At 40.2% G+C, this 23,369-nt stretch overlaps 2 protein-coding genes across 4 annotated transcripts; one reads left to right on the top strand and one right to left on the bottom strand.

The window, feature by feature from the left end:
- Positions 1–851: 851 nt before the first annotated feature.
- armt1 (acidic residue methyltransferase 1) lies at positions 852–11,571 on the bottom strand. 3 transcript variants are annotated; one of them, XM_049590347.1, is made up of 6 exons: positions 11,445–11,571; positions 5,000–5,177; positions 4,505–4,610; positions 4,164–4,405; positions 3,577–3,742; positions 852–2,535 (listed from the first exon to the last, which is right to left on the bottom strand). In XM_049590347.1, the coding sequence occupies exons 2-6, from the start codon at positions 5,065–5,067 to the stop codon at positions 1,747–1,749; spliced, it is 1,371 nt and encodes a 456-aa protein (XP_049446304.1). In that variant the 5' UTR covers positions 5,068–5,177; positions 11,445–11,571; the 3' UTR covers positions 852–1,746. The 3 variants fall into 3 exon arrangements, with proteins under 3 accessions (XP_049446304.1, XP_049446303.1, XP_049446305.1); XM_049590346.1 differs by having other exon boundaries at positions 5,000–9,647; positions 11,445–11,537; XM_049590348.1 differs by lacking the exon at positions 4,505–4,610 and having other exon boundaries at positions 5,000–9,647; positions 11,445–11,537.
- A 59-nt stretch (positions 11,572–11,630) lies between these two features.
- zbtb2b (zinc finger and BTB domain containing 2b) lies at positions 11,631–22,573 on the top strand. The gene is made up of 3 exons (XM_049590345.1): positions 11,631–11,767; positions 15,645–15,825; positions 17,987–22,573. The coding sequence occupies exons 2-3, from the start codon at positions 15,653–15,655 to the stop codon at positions 19,404–19,406; spliced, it is 1,593 nt and encodes a 530-aa protein (XP_049446302.1). The 5' UTR covers positions 11,631–11,767; positions 15,645–15,652; the 3' UTR covers positions 19,407–22,573.
- The last annotated feature ends 796 nt before the right edge of the window (positions 22,574–23,369 follow it).

The raw sequence follows: 23,369 nt of genomic DNA, 5'->3' as shown, positions 1-23,369 counted from the left end.
ACACATTTGAACAAAGTCATTTTTAAAATGATCAATTTCAGATCCAATGATACAAATGATGATAAAAATCATCAAATAAGTTGGGTCTTGAATTAAAATATACTTATTTCTTTGTGATACAGTCATGCAGTCAATAATGCAAGAAATTCATAGAGATAAAGATCACAAGCAACAACCTCCCCACTGAGGACAACCTGAACATTTGGCACAGGGACTTCATTTTCCTTTCTCTGTGCAACATCTTTCTTGAGTAAACAGCCCAATTTTCAGGACATGTCAGGTCAAGTGGAAAACAAGTAGCCCTGATGATGATACATATTTTTTTAGGCATTTCCCTTGGAGTAAAATGAAGACACTGTTACATTAGAAAACAGGAAAATGAAGGTTAAGAAATGAAATAACTAAAATCACCTAAATGGCTCAAGATAAGGCTGCTTCTTGCCGTAATTGAACTAATCTTTATGACAGACGACATTCACAAAGCTTGTCAGCAGCATAAATTATGCCATTCAGTTTTCCGAGCTCATTCTGGAATTGTAGTGCACGTGTTGCAGCATTTCCAGCTGTTTTTCTAGGTCCACCCTGACCTTGAGTACCAAAAGGTCAAACACTGTGTTAAAATATCTATGAAAACTGTCACACTACTGGTGAAGACTGAAACTATCTACTGATGCATTATTATTGGTGTACAGGTGCTTTTTGGTGAACTGGTTCAGAAATGCTGTTCCTGCACTGGCACAGTGTTGACTGCAATTAATAAATCTGGATTCATACACTATGTCAAATGTCATTAATACCCACATCCTCCATCTCTCATCCTTGTAAAGTACGACAGTGGGGAAAAACAGAAGTCAATACAATTCTTTATTAAATCAAATTATCCCATTAATGAAAATGATATCATCTCCCCCAGCAGCACTGAGAAGAATCCAGTTAACATCACCTCTGAAGTACTGACACTGTCAATTTAGATGACATAACAGTGTGCACAGGGACATCCATTTTTATCTATGCAGATACAGAGGTCTGGGTTGCCATTTTAATCTACACAAGCACACATCATCACTGTTATTATTACACTGCCCCAATAACAGTCTGCCATCTTTCAAACAGAGCAAAGCGGTTACCAAATTATTTTGTGATCTCCCTTAGGTGACTTTAAATGGCTATCTGCATGTTTTGATGCATGCATATATCAAGGACACTGAGTGCAACAGTAGAACAACCTGAGCTGAGCTGAAATAAAAATAACTATATATTACATCTATCATCACTCTCCTCAACTGCATGCAAAAAGAAAAGTATTGCTGCTGGAGATGTTAAAAAGCCCAATTTTTACTCCGTGATTGTTAACAGCATCTACATTAACCTGTAAACACTATATGACTTAATACAACTGAGCACAACACATTAGCTATTTGTGATAAAAAGCAATCTTGGTATGTTACTTCTGAGGATAAACGTGTCGTCGTAAACAACTGTGTTCAAATCATGGGAAAACATTTAGATCTTAAAGTGCTAACATTTTAAGTAAGACATGGTACAAATGTTGTGAAAATACCTGTTAAACATTTGTTACTGCGTATTTCTGTATCAAACATTATGAAGACTTAACTGATGATGAGGAACACAGACATCATTAACAACCTCGTGTAACTTAACGGTCTTATGGCTTAAAGGTAACTCCTTCTTGAGGGACTTCTTACTGAAATGTTCCTCTGAATCCACGTCTTCTCAGTGAGATCCTCAGTCTTTCTTTTCTGACTTTGAGTTGTGGTACTGAATGACGGCGTATTTGCCACTGGTCATCCAGTCTGGATCCTGGGAGGTGAGCTTCTCAGCTTGGCCCGGCTGCAGACCTACTTGAACATTGGCCTTAAGAGTCCTCAGGCTACACAGTGGCGCAGGCCCAAAACCCCGTAGCGCAGTATCAAAGCCCACTGTGTGATCCCACTGCCTGTCCCCTGTCAACTTTCTGTAGTTGAGATCGCCTTTGAAAAGCACCAGGTCTGCCCCCTGCAGGGTCGCATGCAGGTCTGGAGCATCAGCCGCCATGTCACAGAACTCATGCGGCTGCGTCCAGAAAGGATGATCATGATAGGACCACACGCCTTCCTTCAGGTAGGTATTCCACTTGACACCACTCTTTGACATCCACCTGTGATTGGCCGTCATGGTCTGCCGGATGGTCCACTGAAAATCATTAGCTGTGACATCAGAGACGAACCACGGCAAGCATTTGCCATGAAAGTGGACCTCATGGACAAGGCCAGAGGAGACCAGGAAATCTGCTAAGACCAAGTCAGTAACTAACTCAAAGCCAGCATTGTCTAGAACAATGTCCACTCTGACCCCAGTGGTTTTCTCAGACTGTCCAGGCCTCTGGGCTGAAATAAGAGTTGACCATACCATGTTGGTGTCATTCACCAGGATGAATGGTTGCAGGCTGCTGAGGGAATCTATCGGACTGGTCTTCTGTGAGTTTTCTTGGCCGGCAGAGATGGACAGATCACACTTGTTCCCCCACAGAGAAACCTAGTATGAGTCAATTAAAAAAAAGAAAGAAATGTCAGCCTATTGTAATGTGTTCACTTTTGACCCAAATAAACAGGATAAATGGTACAGAATATAGATGAATGGACAGAATATTTTGTTTGACTTAACCCATTCATCATCTGTCACAGTTTTTCACTAAAACTTTCAGGGGTCAGAAAGGGGGTTGATGAGAGCGGTCAGACTGAAAACATGACTGCATCAGAGTCTTGTAAATGGCTGAACAATGCCTAAACTGTTGGAGGGCTTTTCATTTTAAACAGGAAGTGGTGGCATTCACTCAGTCATGGACTTTCGTTAGTTCGTAAAACATCCTAATGAGCGCTGTATAATCAGCAAAACTTATTCATTGGTTAACATCTAGTATGTTTTGTAAGGTGGTGGCTACTGTTCTGACATCTTATTTTCTCTTAATAGAAATAGTGGCACCCATTCTGACACTATAACACATAACATTCAATAATGTTAATCATAAATTTTAAGGTGTGTGTCATCCAGACACACTCCTGACTCTTTCCCCCATCCAAAACTGCCATGTTGACTGCAGCTGGCTAGGTAGCTAGCTAACTTGGTAACTCCACCATGCTTTTATGGTAAGGCTAGATACAAAAAAAAGCCAAACAAAGTTGTCAGTCATCTGGCAATAGGGATGTGCTCTCCTACACTGTGACAATGTGTGTGGATGAAGCATTAAGTTGTTAAATTTTACTCAGAGGCTAGCTACTTAGCTTTTCCACCATGGTATAATGTTTTACTGGTTACAGAAAATGAGGAGTACAGTTACACAGGACTGACACAATACTTGCTGTATCACTCTCTGACTTTCGAAGTTGAGGGCCATGAAAAAATTCTAAAAGACGCTTAAGAGAGGGGAGCTGCAGAGGCAGGTAATCAAATCTGTGGGTTTGTCAATACAAGCAACCTGTTCACATTACATATCATCGTTTGAACCACTATTGATATAAAATTATTGCTTAGTGCAGCTTTAATTGTCATGTATTGAGCTGGTATAGAAGAACTTACCTGCAGCAGTTTGTCAAAATGCTCAAACAGCTGATTCTTGGAAAGTTCCTCCAAATTCTTGTTAATGCCCTCAGTGTATGTGCATAAAGCCATCACAGCCTGCTGAGACTCAAAATAGCTCTGAGTCTTTCCCTCGTTAAAGACATCATAGTCACTGATGGGAGGACTGGAAAAAAGCAAAATACAATCATGACCTAGAACAAAATATGAAAGAACAAGAGAGGGTGTATTTACTTCTAATGCCACAATATTCCAATATTTACTTTTGTTATCATTAAGCAAACATTATGATGATGTAATATCCTTAAACACTTTTTATGAAAATAGTAAAACTAAATTTTGCAGCATATGAAGCAATTTCATGTCACATTTTTCTGAGAACAACTGAGAGTGAAAGAACTTGATGGCTCAAATTGCCATTGTTCTGCAATACAATGGTCTATCATCATATAAAATGACTTGCCCCACCATTTTGACTTTGACCTAAGAAATAATGCAATATATTGCATGGGGGGAAAAAGACATGTACTCAAAAGCAGGAATCACGGCAGCAATAGTTCCTATGAAAAGACAAGACTGCCTCTTACTTGAGCCAGAGGGCCTCCTGTACTCTGCGGTACATGTAGCACTCCACATAAAGCCATGGAGACTTGAACCAGCTGACAGGCTCTTGGTCTCCGTGCAGTTTCTGTTGTCTCTCCAGGTACTGGTTCCAGGACTCTGTGTCTTGCAGGCCATCTGTTAGTGGTATTACTGGCTTATCAGTCTGCAGCTCATTCCTCATTTTGGACAGCAGACCTATTGTTTGCTTCTCTGCCTCGATACCCTCCTGTATAAACATAAAGAGGAAAGACATGTAAGCTCAATTTCAAGTTTTCAAATGAGCCTCAGGACAACTAGAATCCAGCTGATCGATAAGAATCCATACCTCTCCATATTCTTCAAAAAACTTGTTTTTGTTGCGATGTATTGTGTCTATAACTTTGGTCAGGATGGTCGGCAATCTGTCTTTCACTGTGAAATAGGCAAATGACCTGCAGAGAAACGACAGAGCCATTGACGTTACACTGACACTACATACTACAGCAGGTGTATGCACTTGTAAGCTAGCAAGCTAACGTCAATTAACCTAGCAAGATGTAAAATTAACGCTAGCCCTTATTTTGCAGTCATTTCAACTCCAAAAATACTAACTGGTACAACTAAGCTGTCAAAATATACATTTGTCTGAGCTGACTGAGTTAACGTCGTATGCTAGCATGTAGCCTTACACTCAGTGATTAGCAACTTCGTGGATGTCTGTTAGCAACAAGCTAATGCTACTGCTAGTTTGAACACGACAGTCCTAACTTTATGGAGCCCTTTTGATACAGCAGTATAGTTAGCGACATTATTAAACATAGTGACAAAGTTGTCAACGTACCCAACCACTTTAGCAGACAGTGAAGGAGGAACTCCATGCACAGTTTCATTCGCCGCCGGGGCCGCCATCTTTCTAGCAATAAGAGGCTGTTCAAATGAAACTTTATCAATTACGAGGACAGGAACAAAGTGAAGGGGTCTGCTCGCGGCTTGAGGCTTCAACGCGACGTGCGTATTTTCTGTGGATAAAGCAGCAACAATGTAAACTGTACCAAATTTGACGTCCTGTGTTTCTGGTGACAAATATTTTACATTGTAATATTTCCTTCCTGGTTCCCTGTAGACCTGGGTTTATTCAGGATACAATGCCGCCATCTTGTGGTTCATGCGTAAACTGCAGCGTTGGCAAGTTGTGTGTCATGTATGTTGTCGCTGCGATTGTTCTCCAAAGATGCTACGTTGTTCCTTGTTTAATTTAATGTAATGCGACTCGCTCTCTGTACCACCTGTAAGCTTTCAGCATTAACATAATTAAAAATTAGTCTTTTCGGGGTTGGATCAAAGAGTGGTACGCGCTGCCGCATTGCGCACGGCATGCTGTTGTTGCGGCAGCACCCCGAGCATCCCTTGTCGTCCAGAGCAACGGTTGTCATGGAGACATTGATTCACCCTACCAGAAAAGGGCAGAATTCGAACCCCCCCAAGGCTTTTTGGCGGGAAACAGGGGAGGAGGGGGTAGAGTAGGAAGAGGTAGCATTTTGGTAAGAGGAAGCATTACTCTAGTGAGTCCCTGCTTGAGACCCTGCTATAGAGGATGCTAGAGCCAGTTGTGGGTTTAAAATAATAAGTTAATGTTGTATAGGTTTATCTGTATATATTTTCCTCACTATAATGGCCGAGTCTAATTAGCTGACCTTTCTTTCTTTAACATTTTACCACTGATTATATCATCTGCATAAAGACAATGCTGCTGGAAATCATTTTATAGGTTTTACTGCCTTTATTTGCACTCTTTTATATACATTATTGGAAATGAGTGTAACTTCCCAACTTAAAGAAAGACAGAAAACAGTTAAGGGCTGGCCAAACAGCATATGAGCTTGCATAATACATTATAATCTAGGAGACTATTTACAATGAAGCCTGGACTACAAACCAGTGACCAATATTGTCTGGCAGAGCTGCAACACTGTTTGATTAGCTGTCAAGTAGGCTATTAAATTAAGCACCAATAACTCATTTAACCAATAAATCTGAGCATTTTTAAGAAATAAAAGAGTCAACATTGTCTATAAAATGATTCCAGCTTCTTAAATGTGAATATTTTCTATTTTCTTTGTTGCTTTGTGATAGTAAACTGAATATTTCTAGGTTGTGGACAAAACAAGGTATGAGAGGGCTTCATCTTTGTCTTTGGAAACACTGATCAACAGTTTACTGACCAAACAACTAATAGATTAGGCTAATTGAGAAAATATTTGACGGATTAATCGACAATGAAAATAAGCATTATCTGTTTTGGTGAATGTTTTCTTTTCTCACTGAAAAAGTAGAAAATAAAAGCATATAACACATTGGTGCTTCAGGAATGCTTCCACCCCTGGACATAACAAGAACAAAGATAGGCTACCACAAGGGTTGCGGTCCATTTTGGGGAACTGGCAGATCTGCACTCTTGGTTCTCCTTTTTTTGAATATGATCAATTGATTGGCTGCTCCAAAGATTACTATGCTGGGAAAAATCGCGTATTAATTCCTTCTGACGGTGTTTTTTCCCTCTCTCAGATCAGCCTAGGTCTCTATGGGAACACGACTGGCCGTTGTCAGGATGTGGGGTCTTTAGGAGTGGGAGTCCAGCTGCGTCCACCTCCGGTGTTCATCCACCGCCGGCCTCCCATCCCCCCGCCGAGCCCCAGCCTGGCCGGATCTGTTTTTCTAAACCGAGAGAGGAGTGACTCACCACTCCGGTTTCAAAACAGGCCACGGACGGGGGGAGGGCGGCAGTTAACGTTAAAGGCCCTGTTTAAACAGGTGTTTCGGCTCACCACACAGCCGTCTCATGCAACAGTACGCTTATGGAGCATTTCATCTGAGCGGCTGAAAATGTCGAGGGTGCCCTGACGTCAGAACTGGCCAAATCTGACGCAAATCTTGCTGCACATTTTATGTTTTAAGCAATTTCACGCAGACTGTGCTGTATTTTTGAAAGTGCATTATTGCAGGAAAAATCAATTTAGTGGAAATCAGTGACAGGGCAGTCATGTGAAAGTTCAGACTGTATCTCTTTTGAATAAGCTCCTCTGAGAACAAGAAAACAGCAGAGAGATTAATGGGCCATAAGAAAGCCATATGAAGTGGAGCAGACCAGAGTACATAACTTCTCCTAATGGTGGAGCATTATCGTAAAAATCTATTGATTAGACTGTATTGATTGGTCTTAATGATGAAAAACAGTTGTGTGGTAACACTTTATCTGCTTCTTTCAATAAACCCCTGCTGTGGGCCTTTCAGCAAAGTAAACATGCTTTTGTTCTGCCCTCATTACCATCTACTATTGCTTTAACAGAGGTCTCCACCAATGTTTTGGCCTGCATTTAAGTTTCACTTAAGTTGTGGATAAGATGAGATTTGGATCTGTTGGTTTTGTTTTTTTTTAGTTTTTATTCAAGTTTTTCTATTTTAAAAACATCAACACAAATTAAAAAATACACAAACTGCACAGACCAAACAAGAGCACAGCATCATCTCAGCAGTGTTCATAACCTTAATGATTTAAAAGTCCATCAGCACAGCACCAATAATCTACTGTTTGTTGACAGTACAGAAACTTAAGGTCCCCAGGCCCTGCTTCATAAGCATTTCAGCCCCCTCCCATGTCTCCAGCCCCTCAACTCCTTTAACACACAAACTCTCCACCTATCCTCTGCCTGCCGAGCAAGCGTTTTCAGAGAGCTACAACTTGCTTAGTCTGGTCCTCCTGTGGACTCCCTGTCCTCAGGCTGAAATGCAACTCTGTAATGAAAGGTCTGGGAAAAAAATTGGTGTTTACACTGGGGCAACATCTGATGACAAAATATTGATGTGACTCCAAAGTACATCTGTGCGAAGGTCCTCCTACATGTCCTGTGCCATGCAATGTGTGGTTTGGTTGAAAACTATTTCCAAGACCTCCACAGCTCCCCTCTTCTGGTATTTCACTTTATTTAAAACAAAAAGGCTTCTCATCAAAACCCCTTTGACCTGATCAACTCACAGGCTTTTTTAGCAGGCAACACTCTAATGGGATCAAAAAAATAACAGCTAACTGGAGTGCCCATTAAGTGTACAAGAAGCAGAGGTAGTCACTCTTTTTTCCACAAAAGCTATGTGTCACAAAAATGTAGGTTTACGCAGGTCTGACACTGTTGGCCATGGTGTACGAAGGTGAGCACAGGTTACTATGCAGAAGTTTAATCAAATAGGCTCAAGTGTTAAGTTAAATGCTGTTGTGCTACTCATGCAGATATTGGTATCATTTTATAGATTTCCCTGCCCTTTTTTTGCGTGTTTGGAATTGAGTGTAACATCACAAACAAAAGCGAGAAAAAGAAAACGGTTAAGGGCTGCCGAACAGCATACAGTATGAACTGGCATAATACATTATAATCTTGTACTTACAATGACACCTGGACTACAAACCAGTACATGCCAGTGACCAATATTGACTGGTAGAGCTGCAACATTGTTTGATTAGCTGTCAACTATTAAATTAATCACCAAACAATTTAATAATCAATCAATCTGACTAATTATTTTAAGACAAAGGAGTCAAAATTGTTTGATTCCACCCTCTTAAATGTGAATATTTTCTATTTTCCTCACTCCTTTTGACAATAAACAGAATATCTCTGGTTGTGGACAAAACGAGATATTTGGGCTTTGAGAAACACTGATCAGCACTTTAAAGACCAAACAACTAATCACTGAAAATAAGTTTTAGCCGCAGCCCTAGTCTGGTATGGACAGTCAAACACAAGTTGAACCTGTATTCAGTATCTTGTGTCATACGGTTAATACGAGTTTTGTAGGAATAAGGTGTTACACTTTTACATTACATCAACAGTAACAACTTTCCTAATGAAAGGGAATGTGAAGGTTTTCCCTCAGTGGCTAAGGTAGTTGCAATTGGCCCCAGTGTACCCTATTATGACGGGCCCTAGTGCACGCTATCATACACATAATGTCTCATCACATGATCAGAGAACTGACACTGAATAACATTAACATACATATTTCCCACGAAACATCATCACATATCTGTATATAACAAAAAAGACCAAAGAAATTTAAGAAATTATTACTTTAACGATTCTAATTGTTGATTTATAGTTACAGAGTAAGCATATTATTTTGTTATAGATGCAACTGACTATTTAAAAAAAAAAAAGAAAAAAGTAAACATGACAGAGATGGCTTTGCCTTTTTCAAGGGCATATATAGCAAATGACACTGTTTTTAATTGAATGAGAATTCTTCTTTGATCACATTTTTTTTTTCCCAAGGTGGCTATCACTCAAAAGGGCCCATTCTCCACCAAACATGGGCCCCAGTGCAACAGCACTGCCTGCACTGTCTATATTTACACCCCTATTTCTCCCTATTTGCACAGATAATTCACATTCTGCTTCCAAGTAGGGCCATTGTAAAATAACAGCCTTGAATGTAGTCCCCTGAAAGGAAAACAAATGAGCTTCATAAATTATCTTTTTAAAATTGTAAGTTTATATAAACCACTTTACAATTGCCTCTAAGTATGAATTGCGCTTTACATATGCACAAAGTGTTTCCATTACCTCAATTTGTTTCCAGTGCCTAACAACAGCATAGGATGGTGTTTTATGTTTGATGTGTAAAGCACAGTTTGTGTCTCAGATGTGCCTAAATTACTATAGCAGTAATGTCTAAGGAACAGGCTTGTGTTCATATCTGCTTTGAAAATGATTGATTTTGACAAGCATGGAGGCGTTTTACATTTTCTTCTGCTCTCATTATGGTATTGCTCTTGTTTTTGATATGTTTGTTGTGTCTTGTAAGCCCATGGTACATGACACTTTAAAAATAAATTACATATAGCCCTGCCTTGCCTTATCACTTATTGTAGTTTTCACACTGCTTTGTTACTGAAATTATGGTTCATAATGACAGGACAAGTGATTACAGTAAAATAAAAATTCTTACTCAAGAAGGTTTTCAAATCAAATGCGAGATTTAAACAATTATATTCTTCTACGATTTTAAGAGGTAAATTACTGTGGGGCGTGTGTCTCACTCCATTACACTTTAATTTTTACTGTGTGTCTGTATTTGTCAGCCTTTATTTATACTTTTAGTTTGAGATCAAAACTTCAGAAAATAAAATAATGTAGCATATTAGCAGGAAATGCAAGTTAATGGCCAAATTCTCTTTGATATCAAAGCTAGTGGATACTTTGCAGCGACAAAACATTTAAGATATTTTGAATTTATGGTTGTATTTCACTAGTGACTTTATATTTTGTAAGATTTTGTTTAACATCCTTGTATTGTTCATCATAATCAGTATGTATTACTCATAACAAAGGCGATATGGATTCAAATTGGGAAAAGTCACTTTATAGATTTTGATATCTAGGCTATGAGAACATTTTAATATTCTTGTTATTAAGGCTGCCGTCTTGTTTTGATATTGGTATATTGATATTTAAAATGTACATGCTCACATTAAATAATTGTATACGTCCTTAAACTGGTTCAAAATCTAGTATCAGATCAGCTCCAACCTAAAATGCAGATGCAAATGTGAGGGTTGTGTTTGAGATTAAAACTGCAGAAAATAAAATAATGTAGCATATTAGCAGGAGATAAGAGTTCATGGCCAAATTTACTTTAATATAAATAGTGGATGAAGATTTTTTTTAAATTTATGGTTGTATTTCAGTTGTGATTTTGTAGTTACTTTATATTTTGTAAGATTTTGTTTTATCTCCTTATATAATTCATCATAATCAGTACGTGTGTTCCCTATAAGATATAAACTGTATATGATTCAAAATGAGAAAAGTCACTATAATGGCCATAAAGATTTTTGATATCTAGACCATGAGGAATATCTTAATATTCTTGTTATTAAGTCCACAATCTTGTTTTGATGTTGATATACTGTTCATTAAACATATTCAAAATGTACATGCTCACATTAAATGCTTGTATACTTCCTTAAACTTGTTGAAAACCTGGTATGGTACCTAACATGCAGATGCAAATGTGAGTCGACTGAGGGCAAAGCGATGTTTTATCGTTATTTCAGTGAGAGAGAGTGCACACACACACACACACACACTCAAACACACAAACACACACAAACTCACAGTCACACTTCAGTGTCGTGTTTAACGTGTCGTTAACGGCAGACACACACACACACAGCGACTATACTTCTGCCATACGGTGAGTCAGCGTAGCTGTTAGCCATTAATGTTCAAACTCACCGGCTGTCAAAAAGAGAGCTGGCTAGCGGGGGTTGATCTCACGGCGGTTACACAGTGCGGGAAATTAACGTTAACTCAACCGCCCCCTTGCTCAACGGATTTTTCAACGGCTGTTTTTGGCTGGTTTTCACCCACAGTCATGTGATTGTAACGTAAAACCCCTAACCGGAAAACAACGACGGACGACCCTCTCCGCCGCCAACGAATGCTGCGTTTGCAAGGAACAGTACAAGCTGCTGCGAGCCCAGAGAGGACGGACGAGTCCCCGGTAACAAACAAACAACGGCGACACGGCAAACTCCACGGATTTAAGCGGAGTGCAGGTACGGCTGTCTGTAGCTACACACTCACCCTGTCTTTTACCGGTGCTGTTACGTTATTTGGTGACTTGTGTGCGCTTTGGTTAACTGTAATTGTCACGGGGAAGTTAAAAGAAACGCATTCGTGACCAACCCCATCCCCCTTGCGTCTCTGTCTCTCTCTCGCTCTCTTTCCCCGCGTGTGTGTGTGTTGTGTGCGCGCGCCCCGCGTGCGTGCATGTCCGTTTTCTCGCGCTAGCAATAGCAACCGAGAAAGACCCGAGGCAGAGGCAGGAGTCAGCCGAGGCGCCCTCGTTTTGTTCACCCTCCCTGTTAAAATGCTTCATACACTTCAGCTGCTATTTTCCAACCGCGTTATTGAACTGTTTTATTGCCGCAGCGTGTTTACTTTCCTCACAGGCTGTTTTAACGGTGTATTTTCAGAATAACAGACAATCTCACTACGGAAGTAACTGTTCCACGTGTCTACATCACATCAGGGGCGGTGCTTTATTGTTGCAAACAAGTTAGTATTGATTAACACATGGTGCTGTGGCTAACTTACTGCATCATGTGAATACAAGTTGAATTCACATGCTCAATAGTTGTGTCAGAAAGGAGCATATTCATTACTCTTATTCAGAAATCGTTAAAGATCTGTGGAGCCACCAAACAGCCATGGTGGAGGCTGTGAGGCTGAGGCAAACCACACTCATGTTTGTTGTATGGGAACACACTACCAAAGTAACAACTGGACAAGTTAAATCCTGCAATAAAATGCAGTGTGTGATATGCCTTTCAAACAACTGGGAAACTATACAGGAAAGAGACATGCTGGCAGAAAGCTGCAGCAAGAATTAGGTGTAAATAGAGCTGGACAGTATATTGATATTATATCAATATTGTGATATGAGACTAGATATTGTCTTAGATTTTAGACACTACAATATAGTAATGCAGAAGTATTCGGTTAAAAGTATACCGATATCTGATTTGGTCCATATCACCTAGCCCTAGGTGTAATGCTGATATTATTAAAAATGTATTCAATGGAAGGAATGATCCATCTTTTGTAAGTTAAAGGAAATATTACTGATAGTGTTTAGACGTGGCTCAACTGGCAGCGACAATGTGTTCATCCTGTGCTTCTGTCACGTGTTAAATCTAGTCTGAAAACCACATGAAATATCTGATATGTAAGTGTAAAGAAAAGATGTGTGCAGTTGCTATCTTCTGGGATGCAACAGTCAATGAGTTGTGGTGAATTAGGAAGTAACACTAGTAGCTAAAGGGTTAGTGCAACCATGAATGAAACTATATCTTGTTTGTTAAATGTATCAGGATGCTGCAGGGTGGGTGAGCTGCTGCATGTTCAGGCTTACTGACAAGATGAGTAAATTCAGTTGCAGGTTTTTTGTTAGATCTATATCAAATTAAAATCTTTGCAATAAATCCTACTATCATGAATCCAATTTTTGTTTAGAGAGGTGTTGGGTTAACTTAAGGGGCCATGGTGCAGCTGAATTGTATTGAGGTGTATTTCTAATACTCAGTCTTTTGACATTAATGGCATGAGAGGTGTTAAGTCGATGGCCAAAACTAACCAACCAACAGTTTTATTATCAATTAGGGCTGCTGATTATTTTCCACAAAATGTCAGAAAATAGAGAAAATTCCTAACACAATTTTTAAGGATAGTTCCCTAGAAGTTATACACATTCACAATGTACTGAAATTGCAAAGTTTTGTCTGACCAACATCTTCAGGAAGTCTTACATTTGAGAGGCTAGAAGGCAGAGTGTTCAGCATTTTTGCTTAAAAACAGTCAAAGATAATCAAGAAAAGGGCCTGTTAAGTTTTCTGTTAATTGACTAATTGATTCAGCTTTCATTTAGTCTGTGCTCCTGATATAAATGAGATGGATACAGCGTTAGAAACACTCCTCAGTGTAATGCAAGATTTATAGGACTGTATTATGTGTAGCTAGGTGTACCTAATAAACTGACTGCTGTGTGTTTACTGAAGTTATGGTTGGTGGGTGTTTTACATCTTGAGTGACTGTTGTTGCTGTCTCCCCCCCTTGCACAAGATACGGAAACCTAGCCTTTTCCTGGAGCGTTGCAGTGCCAACATCTTTGCACTCTGACCTCTCTGATGAGATACACATGTGCGGGGGGCTTTTTCACTCTCTTTGTAACCAGCACGGCACATGTAGAGTTATACATGTCTGATTATCTGATGTAAATCAGCTGATGAGGTATCCATCATGTTCTGTCCTCATACCTTAGGCTGTGTGGAGTGGAGAAAGTGTTGGAGAGGGGAGATTCACCCTGCCCACAGGCTGTTTCCATTCCCCACTGGAAGGGGGTAGAACCAGTTCTGCTTTAGGAATGTGTGTCGACACCCATAGCCCCGACCATGTGATGGCCTGAAGCCCATGTAGTCCTCCAGTAACCTTTAGGGTCAACAACACCCATCTGATTGGTCAGCGGAACGCGCATAGCTCAGAAGTGTCCTTTGAGATTGAGTTTGGACAGCTTGGGCTCCATCTGAACCAAGTCATGCAGAAGAATTTTTCCTCAGTTTCCAAAGAGACACAAACTGCAGCGATAACAAGCTCTACTTTACCTACTTGTTATCAGTGTCTCTCACTGATATTTGGCGGTCAGAACCCTCTGTAGCTCAGTGTTTGTGAGAACTGATTTTGAAGTGGAGCTCTGTTAAAGAAAGACGAACATTAGAGGGTCTATAGAATAGATTTACCCTTTTTTTTACAGCTCAAGTGTGTGCCAGAAATTGGACAATGTTTTTGTAATTAGCTTGTGTCCTAACCATACCACCACCTCAAGAGATTGACCAATGATCGACCAAAATCATCACAGTTGTCAGTATTATTGCTGTATTGTTAAAATGTGCCAACAATGTCCAAAAAGTACTGATACACACACTGAAATTATATTGAAAATCACTATTAAACCTAGCAGCACTAGGTTTGGGTGGTATCGGTACCAGTTTTCAGTACCACGGAAATATGGACGCTCCTCTTTCTTTTGATTCTGAAACTGATACAGAGATGCTGTATTGGGGCAATGTAGCGCACAGCACACACCATCAGAAATTAGTCTCTACAGGTGAAACAGGTGGCTGAGCTAAGAAATGACTAAAATAATATAGCCAGTACTCTGTGTTATCATATGAAAACCATATGTGCATGAACATTAAAGATGACACCATGTGGCCATGCATCCTGGAAACTGTTGCTAACTTTGGTTAGCTGGACAGTATTTACTGTGAAGTTATCAAACACAGTCTTAATGATAATTGATTTTAAATGGTAGTACTAAACATAAGGAATTTTGCCTTGGTCACTGTTTCATCCCTAGAAAATGGTATTCTTGAGATTGAGATTATTGACTGTCTGTGTACAAAGCTTGTTTAAAGTCTATTAACGCAGCCCGTAAAAGGAAGCAGCCTTAACACTGTGGTTGTCAATTTAAAAATATCTGCTGTTCAAAGGTGATTCAGAACAGTAATATTTCACATCTGTTTTCTTAGAATAAACTTGAATTCACAAATAGCTTTTTTTTTTGCTCTCATTTACACTGGAAAACATGTCCAAATACCTACTTGTACTGTACAATGATCATATTAGACTGGGATGTTCTTGTTTGCTGGGCCACACCATTAATTGGCCTAATTCTCTGTGACATTATTGCCAGACAAATCGTCTCCACTGCCTCAAAATGATTTTTCGCTGTTGTGTTAAGCTAGCCTTTACAAGGTCGTTAGATCACCCCCGTCAGCCTGACACTTTGTGGTCACAATAAACTCTGGTCTCCTTCCAGACAGGAAACTCATTGCTGCTTGTGTGTGTGTGTGTCTCTGTGCGCCTTTTGTGCAGGTTGAAGAATGGAGTTGGCCAACCATGGTCTTATCCTGCTGCAGCAGCTTAACGCTCAGAGGGAGTTTGGCTTCCTGTGCGACTGCACTGTGGCTATAGGAGATGTCTTCTTCAAAGCCCACAAAGCTGTCCTCGCTGCCTTCTCCAATTACTTCAGAATGCTCTTCATCCACCAGGACAGGTACAGGAGGAATGTTTAAAACAATGTCGGACACAATCTCAATACCAAGCTAACATACTTTTTGTTATCATCTCAGAGAATGAACACAGCACCAAATTCTGCTGCCCAAACCTACAGATGCCATGTCATAATAACACTCACATCTGGGCCACACTGCCTACAAGAGCAGCACATGTGCATTGTAGAAACTCTTGCTTTTGGTTTTGGCACCTATGTTAACAGGTCAGAGTAGTCACTGCCTGTGTGAGCAGCATGGCTCAGGCATGACACGGCTGCAGTTCATCTAGAGATTTGGAGACTTACCTATTTTTCCCATGTGACGCGCTCTGTTTGCAACATGATATATTTATAGTTCCATTTACATCATACCTGCAACATCACACATTTCACTAGAGTTTCAAGGTCTATATCTGTAGAATATAGACAAGAAAAAACATATTAGTACGTATTTTTAAATGCCTAGTGTGTAGGATTTAGTGGAATGTAGCAGTGAGAACTGAAACTGTCGCAGAACTGAAACTTCTCCCATGTGCCAAACATGTAGGAACACTTTTGTGGCCAATGCACAAAGAGAAAATACAATAGCTCTTAGTTTGAGGAGATCGTACACTAATGAAAACATAGTCATGAATATTACATTTTATTTCTACAAATAGATGCCGCTAAAACCTACACAACCTTTAACCTTTAACTCAAAACTTCTTGTTTCCATTTCAAATTAAAAGCCCGCTAGCGTTTCTGTGGACAGAATCCCTTCATTTATTAACACAAGGGTTTCATTGTGGTTTTATATGATACAGACTAAATGTAGAAAGAAAGGGCTGGCAGACAGTGGCACCGCAGCAGCACTGCTGTCTGTGTGAACACCACTGGAATGCCAGCCACAGCAGTATGGCAAGGTAGCCATCACGCACAGATAGAGGTAGGCAGTGTGGCCCGGGCATCATTTGTTCTCATGCTGTCATACATGGAAGGATGTTTTTTCTCTGTAGTTTAGCACTGGACTGTGTCTTAATCATTTCAGTGTAATGACCCACAATTTGCGTCTTTGATGATCAGTGGAATTAATTGAGATGATAAGTTTGAGGGTCTGTGAGGGCGTTAAAGTAAAAACTGGTATCTGTACTGCCCTGATAATGTCTTATGGTGAGATTCCCTCACTGAAGGACATACAGACCCAAACAGATTAAGGTCACATTCGCACTTATGTTTTCACTTTAAAATGGTATTTTAGGCTTGCCCAGTAGCTTGCCTGTTAGAGCAGGCGCCCCATGTATTAAGGCTCTTTTTGCTGCAGCAGCCGCAGGTTCAATTCCATCCTGTGACCCTTTGCTGCTTGTCTTCCCCTCTTTCTCCTCCTGAAACTGCTCCATCAATTAAAGGCAAAAAGCCCCAAATTAATCTTAACAAAGGGCATTTTAAAATTAAAACAATCTCTGTGCACACTAGCATTTTAGCATCGTTTAAGAATTAATCTTCCTCCATACTAACATGCCTGAAAACGTATTTCACATGACCATTTATGAACACTAGGCATGCGCATACCAGTGTAAACAGGAAGTAGATTTTCTACTCTGCAGCTGGTTGCTTAAATAAGACAATACTATGGAGACTGGAAAGAGAAGAGATTTCTTTGCTCCGACAAATGACGAGAGCAAACCGTTACTGAAAGTATCACCTGAGTATAAGGCAGTCAAGGCGGCGGAAAACAGATTCAAGCAAATACAGCGACAAGGAAGCCATGGCAATGGGAAAGGAGTACCGACACATGAAGGATAAAATTTAGCTATAATGTCTAGATTTGACACAGTGTAACTAGCAAGACCCAAATCGAGAAGCAAATGTGGGTGTCTGCGTCACATTTTGCACAAGTGTCTGTTTCCATCTGTCCAGACTAAAAGGCAACCACAGAGTTTTCAAACTGAAACAGGGTCTGCAGCATTTTAAAAGGTCTCCATTTCAGGGGTTCCCAAATGCCAGAGTGGTGTGGACGCAGGGCATAAATGTAACAATAGTTGTGCATTTTAAAACAAAAACTTATTAGTGTGGATTTAACCTTATTCGCATGCAAGTTTTCAGCAGCCTGTGACCAGTAACTTGACTAGATTTTTCTTCATGCATGGGTTCGTCAGTTGTTAAACGTAATGTCTTTGTGTTTCAGTGACTGTGTGCGCCTGAAGGCTGCTGACATACAGCCAGATATCTTCAGCTACCTCCTCAACCTGATGTACACAGGCAAGCTCGCACCCCAGTTGATAGATCCCGCACGGCTGGAGCAGGGCGTCAGATTCCTACACGCCTATCCACTCCTGCAGGAGGCCAGCCAGTCTGTGTATTCACACGCTGAGCAGCACAGCATCAACCTTTCCACCTCCCTCTACGGCATCCAGATCTCCGACCAGCAGGGAGGGCTGTCTGCTCGATTGGCCACTAGACGGCAGCTCTCCTCACCCTTTGACATGGAGCAGGTGAGCTCAGAGGGGAAGTATCCGTCCACGCCAGCTGCCACAGCTCCATACGCAAATTCCTTCCTGACCAAGCTAGCTTCCTCGCCACCAGAAGCGGAGGCCTCAACCAGCGGCACCAAGCCTACAGCTGAAGAGGGAGGAATGGACTTGCTAAGTGCAGATGGTTCCTCAGCCGGCGCCATTCTTCACGTAAAGCCCAGCATCATGAAGAGGAGCTCGTCCTTTAGGAAGCATTACTCGTGTCATCTGTGTAGGAGTCGATTCACCCAGAGAAGCCTGCTGAGAGAGCATCTCCTCCAGCACACCCAGGCTCTACAGCAGGCGCCAGCTGAGCCCAGCAATGAACTCTCACCTGCCATGACCGGAGAAAGCAGCATGCTGGAGTTAGAGGGGGCCCTGAAGGGAATGAAGGCAGGGTCAAGTGCCTCGGCCGCTACCACAGCAGTAGAGATAATCAGTGACAGCGAGCAAACGCCTGTTTCAGGTACCAACTCGGACTCTCCACAAGCAGAGGTGTCCACGTCCAGCTGGGGGGCGGGAGGATTAAACTCTCAGGCAGACACACCACCTCCGTCAGACATCGCGGACATCGACAACCTGGAGAGCGCCGACTTGGACAGGGAAGTGAAGCGGCGCAAGTATGAGTGCTCCACATGTGGCCGCAAGTTTATCCAGAAGAGCCACTGGCGCGAACACATGTACATCCACACGGGCAAGCCCTTCAAATGCAGCGCATGTGGCAAGAGCTTCTGCCGGGCCAACCAGGCGGCCCGCCACGTGTGCCTGAACCAGGGCGCCGACTCCTACACCATGGTGGACCGACAGAGCATGGAGCTGTGCGCCGCGGGCGACGACGCCAGCCAGATGGAGGCAATGTTCTTGGGCTCGTCGAAGCCTTATAAGTGTAACATTTGTGCGACCACCTTTTCCAGTCCCAACGAGGTGATCAAACACTTGTGCTTTACTCAAGGGGGATTGGTGGGGCTACAGGGAAACACGAGCGCAGGGATGCTGCTCCAGCGTGAGGAGTTTTCCAAAGATGAAGGCTCTGATTTGTCCAACTCTGGCACCCCACTGGAACCCATAAAGACTGAAGAGATCCTCGTAGAGTAGTGCCAAAACTGTGTATTTGTCCTTTTTAACATGTATGTTTACTTTCTAAATTATGGTTAATAGGTAAGCTAAAGGTGAAGTTAGTCAGGGTATGTATGTTTGAGGATCTCAATCTAATAAAACTTTCTCTGGAGGCTTTTTTTGTGGTACACTCTTCTGGATGTTTTTGGCTGAATATGACAAAAAGTGAATCCAACATCATTAGAAAGGCAAATAACATTAACATTTAACTCAAGGCTAAGTTAAACACCATTGAGAAAGATGAAGTAACTAACTTTCTTCGCACCTTTTTATTATTGGTGTACATTGGATTTAGACTCACGTCAGGTGGTGCCAGTGTTTTTTCTAAAGAGCTAAAGTTGCTGCGCAGGCAGTCTTTGAGTATGAGGGGAAGAGGAAGCTGAGACGGTTCCGGAGGACGCAGCGTGTTGTGAGATGGGTTAGCTGTGCTAGATTTGAGGAGGAGAAAAAGAGTTGCAAACTTTTAATAACCCCCCTGTAACTGCACAGAAGAGCTGTTTCTTTGTGGTCATAAGTGAGAGGCTTATTCTGTAGCTCCGGTGTAGATTTCAAGTCCAGCTAAAAGCACACAACATATTCAGACCTGAGACAATCTGTGCTCTTTTTTTGAGTCGATGCCCGATATGCAGGAAAAGTGCATCTGTCTTCCATCCATGTTTTGTCAGTGTTTCGACTTTTTAAATGTAAAGTGTTGACCATGATTTGCATCCTTCTCACTAACAGTGTAGTTGTTTTACTCTGTGTTTTGTTGACTGTGCTAAGTGCGAGTAATCCTATGTCGTTACACCTAACTGAAGCACAATTGCTCTTCATACAACAAGCAAGTGTGTTCATTGTGTTTACAGTTGAGCCCCGCTGAGTCATTATTTGGTTACTGGTTGATGGGAGGCTGTCCTGTCTTTATATAATTTTTTCCAATCTACTTCTAAAAAAAGCCCTTGTTTTTTGTTTGCCATGCTTTTCTAATTTTATATACAATGCTATATTTACAAAGATGACTTTATATTGCAAAGGTTTATGTATATTAGTAGACAAATAGCTTTCAAAATAGGGTTACATTTGGCTTAGCGAGAGTTGATGTATTAGGGATGGGCATGATAAATGTATCATTAATTTCCTCAAGGAATAGATTAGAATTAAAATATATATATTTGACATTTTAAGTCTCTTCCCCTTTCCAAAGTTTTACTAATTGCAAAGGGAATCTAAGACTGTCTGACATATATGTGTTCTTTAACAAAGCAGAAGAAGAAGTAGGTTCAACAGTTGTCGCTTATAGAACAAACATTGTGTGAGAGAGTTTGCAGGTGAACATGTTTAAATGTATGATGATGATGCAGAGGTGGGAGAGTTTGAATGCTCCACCTGTCAGTGTGGAGGCGGTATAAACTCAGGCAGAGGTGACGGTGTGACAGTTAGCTTTAATAAGAAATAAAATGACAGGGTGATATCTCTTTATACTTGACTGCCTGGATACATGTGTGTTATGGGAATATAAAGGATGCTATTAATTATAATTTACAGCAAAATAAATTGTTCCTTTAAACTGCTGATGACTGGAAATTGTTTAAAATCTTTACATACATGTCAAGTTAGGTGGGGTTTATGCAAAAAAAAATTCTTAATCTTTTATCTCACGTTTCAATAAAAAGATGAATGAATGTTATTTGAGGGAGGCTTGTTAAACTGTCCTGATATTGTTAATGCTCCGTCTAGTGGAAAATAAATTCTACATTGTATTATTACTGCAAATAACATTGCCTTTTTTGCTGCAAATACTAACCGACCCATGCGGCTACAGAAACCAAAAATGATTTCGTAGTCTGACATTTGTCAATTTTTGGCTGAAACGGCACTAATTGCTAATAATCCTAGAGACCAATTTTAATTAGGGCTACAACTAACAATTATTTTAACTGTTGACTAATTTGTAGATTATTTTCTCAATTAAATCAATTAGCTGTTTTGTCTATAAAATAAGAGAAAATAGTGAAAATGTCAAACAAAGCCCAAGATGACGTCTTCAAATGTCTTGTTTTGTCCAAAACCCAAAGATATTCAGTTTACTGTCATGGACGAGTAAAGAACGCAGAAAATACTCAAATTTAAGAAACTGAAATCACAGAATTTTTAGTTTGTTTTTTGTTTTGTTTTTTTGTTTGTTTGTTTTTTCTTTAAAAAAATAGACATAAAATGGATTAATTGTTGCAGCTCCAGTAATAATATAATTTTCAATATTATTTTTAAAGCAGAGTTGTTAAATAAGCCACATAAGCTCATTAATGTGTGTTGTATAGTATAGTAAATGTAGACTGTGTTGGATTTATTGACTTGTTTCCATCTTTTATCCATTTCAATACTGTATGTCAAACTATAACAGAGAAATGCCCATCCCTAGTACATTTAATATGCTTATATATTGGTTTTTTTTTTTTTTCCTTTGATTTGAATTTCACCAAGCCCCAAGTACAGATGTTTTGACAGTAAATTTGAAGCCCACTTTTAGTTTGATTTACGTGGGTATTTGTACCTAAAATCCTCCTATATTAAGTATTTAAAAGCAGTTGCTGCTTTGTTGCAATGAGCCCAGTGTTGCGGTAGATGGAGCTGTTTTTCTTTTTGTCTACTCAGGTCTAGTGAGGAGGAAGGCTGTCAAATCTGAGTGGTGTGAGCCATCTTTGCCATACATCAATTTTCATCACATTTTGATTCACATTAAAAAAAAGTCTGGATTTAGTCTTACAAACAGAAGGATTCTTGTTTGTGTCTTGATTCAAGCTTTGTTGAGGCGACTGAAATTCTGTACTACTGACATTCATTTCTCAGAGCTCAATTGATACACAGATTAATGCAGAGCTTTACGAAAAAGTCTAACTCCCTCCTCGGTTTGAGTCATAATTGTTCTCCTGCCGCACCAGTCTGTAACTAAATGGTTGTGTATGTGTGTGTGTTTAAACGTCTCAGGAAGATGAGAAGTTTCACATTGTCTTTTTTGTCCACTGTTGTTTATCCCGACAACAGTCTCATTTCAAGCTCATGATCCTTCTCCCGCCCGTCTGACATCTACTGTGATCAATCTGTGTTCTCAGGAATGTGAGTAATTTTCTGTATAAATAACTTTTTTTTTTCAATGAAGAATGAACAATAAAGACATGTCTTTTTATAATAGTGGGTCTTTTTGTCTCGTCTTTACCTGGACAAAACAGCGCCAGGAGCTGGTCTTAATTCTGTTCCTCAATCCATTCACCCATTTTACTTTTTTAGCACTGTTTATTAAACATTTAATACAGGAATATTTAGCACACTATTTATGTTTCGTTAAAAGGACATTTTAAAGAATTATTTGAGAACAATTGCATCTTCTGTATGAGGATATATGCTATATGTCAATTCATTGTCTATTTACACAAACTTCACTCACTAATCCCCACAGGAGGATTTATAATTGTTAACAAATACATTAACACTCACATCTGCTTACAGTCACATTATAGTGTGTTATCAAATGTTTCTACCCTGCCTATAAATGCTTAATGAGGTTGGGAGAGTGTTAAAGCTCAGTGTGAAGTTTTATCTTTGCTCCAGTGATAACTGAAGGAATACTTCACCCCCCAAAATGACCATTTGTGTATCGGTTACTCACTCTGTGTCATGCTGAATTAGTAAGGAAAACTTTTCTCGCATGCCTCCATGGTAAACTGAGAAAATTCTTGATGAACTGGAGTCCAATGTTTAAAAACAACAAAACTACACTGGAAAAAAAATTCAAACAAAATATATATATTGTCTGAAATCTTGGTAACAAATTTGTTTAAATTCATGCCAGTGAGCACATCTCCTTTTCAAAGTTAATCCATCCACCTGACAGGTGTTGCGCATCAAGATGCTGATTACACATCATCATTGCTACACAGGTGCTTTGGGATGGTCACAATTAAAGGC

The sequence above is a fragment of the Epinephelus fuscoguttatus genome, linkage group LG11 (genome assembly GCF_011397635.1).
Source record: "Epinephelus fuscoguttatus linkage group LG11, E.fuscoguttatus.final_Chr_v1".
Classification (NCBI taxonomy): Eukaryota; Metazoa; Chordata; class Actinopteri; order Perciformes; family Serranidae; genus Epinephelus; species Epinephelus fuscoguttatus.
The sequence above is the reverse complement of the archived record's forward strand: the minus strand, read 5'-3'. Positions and strand labels throughout refer to the sequence as shown.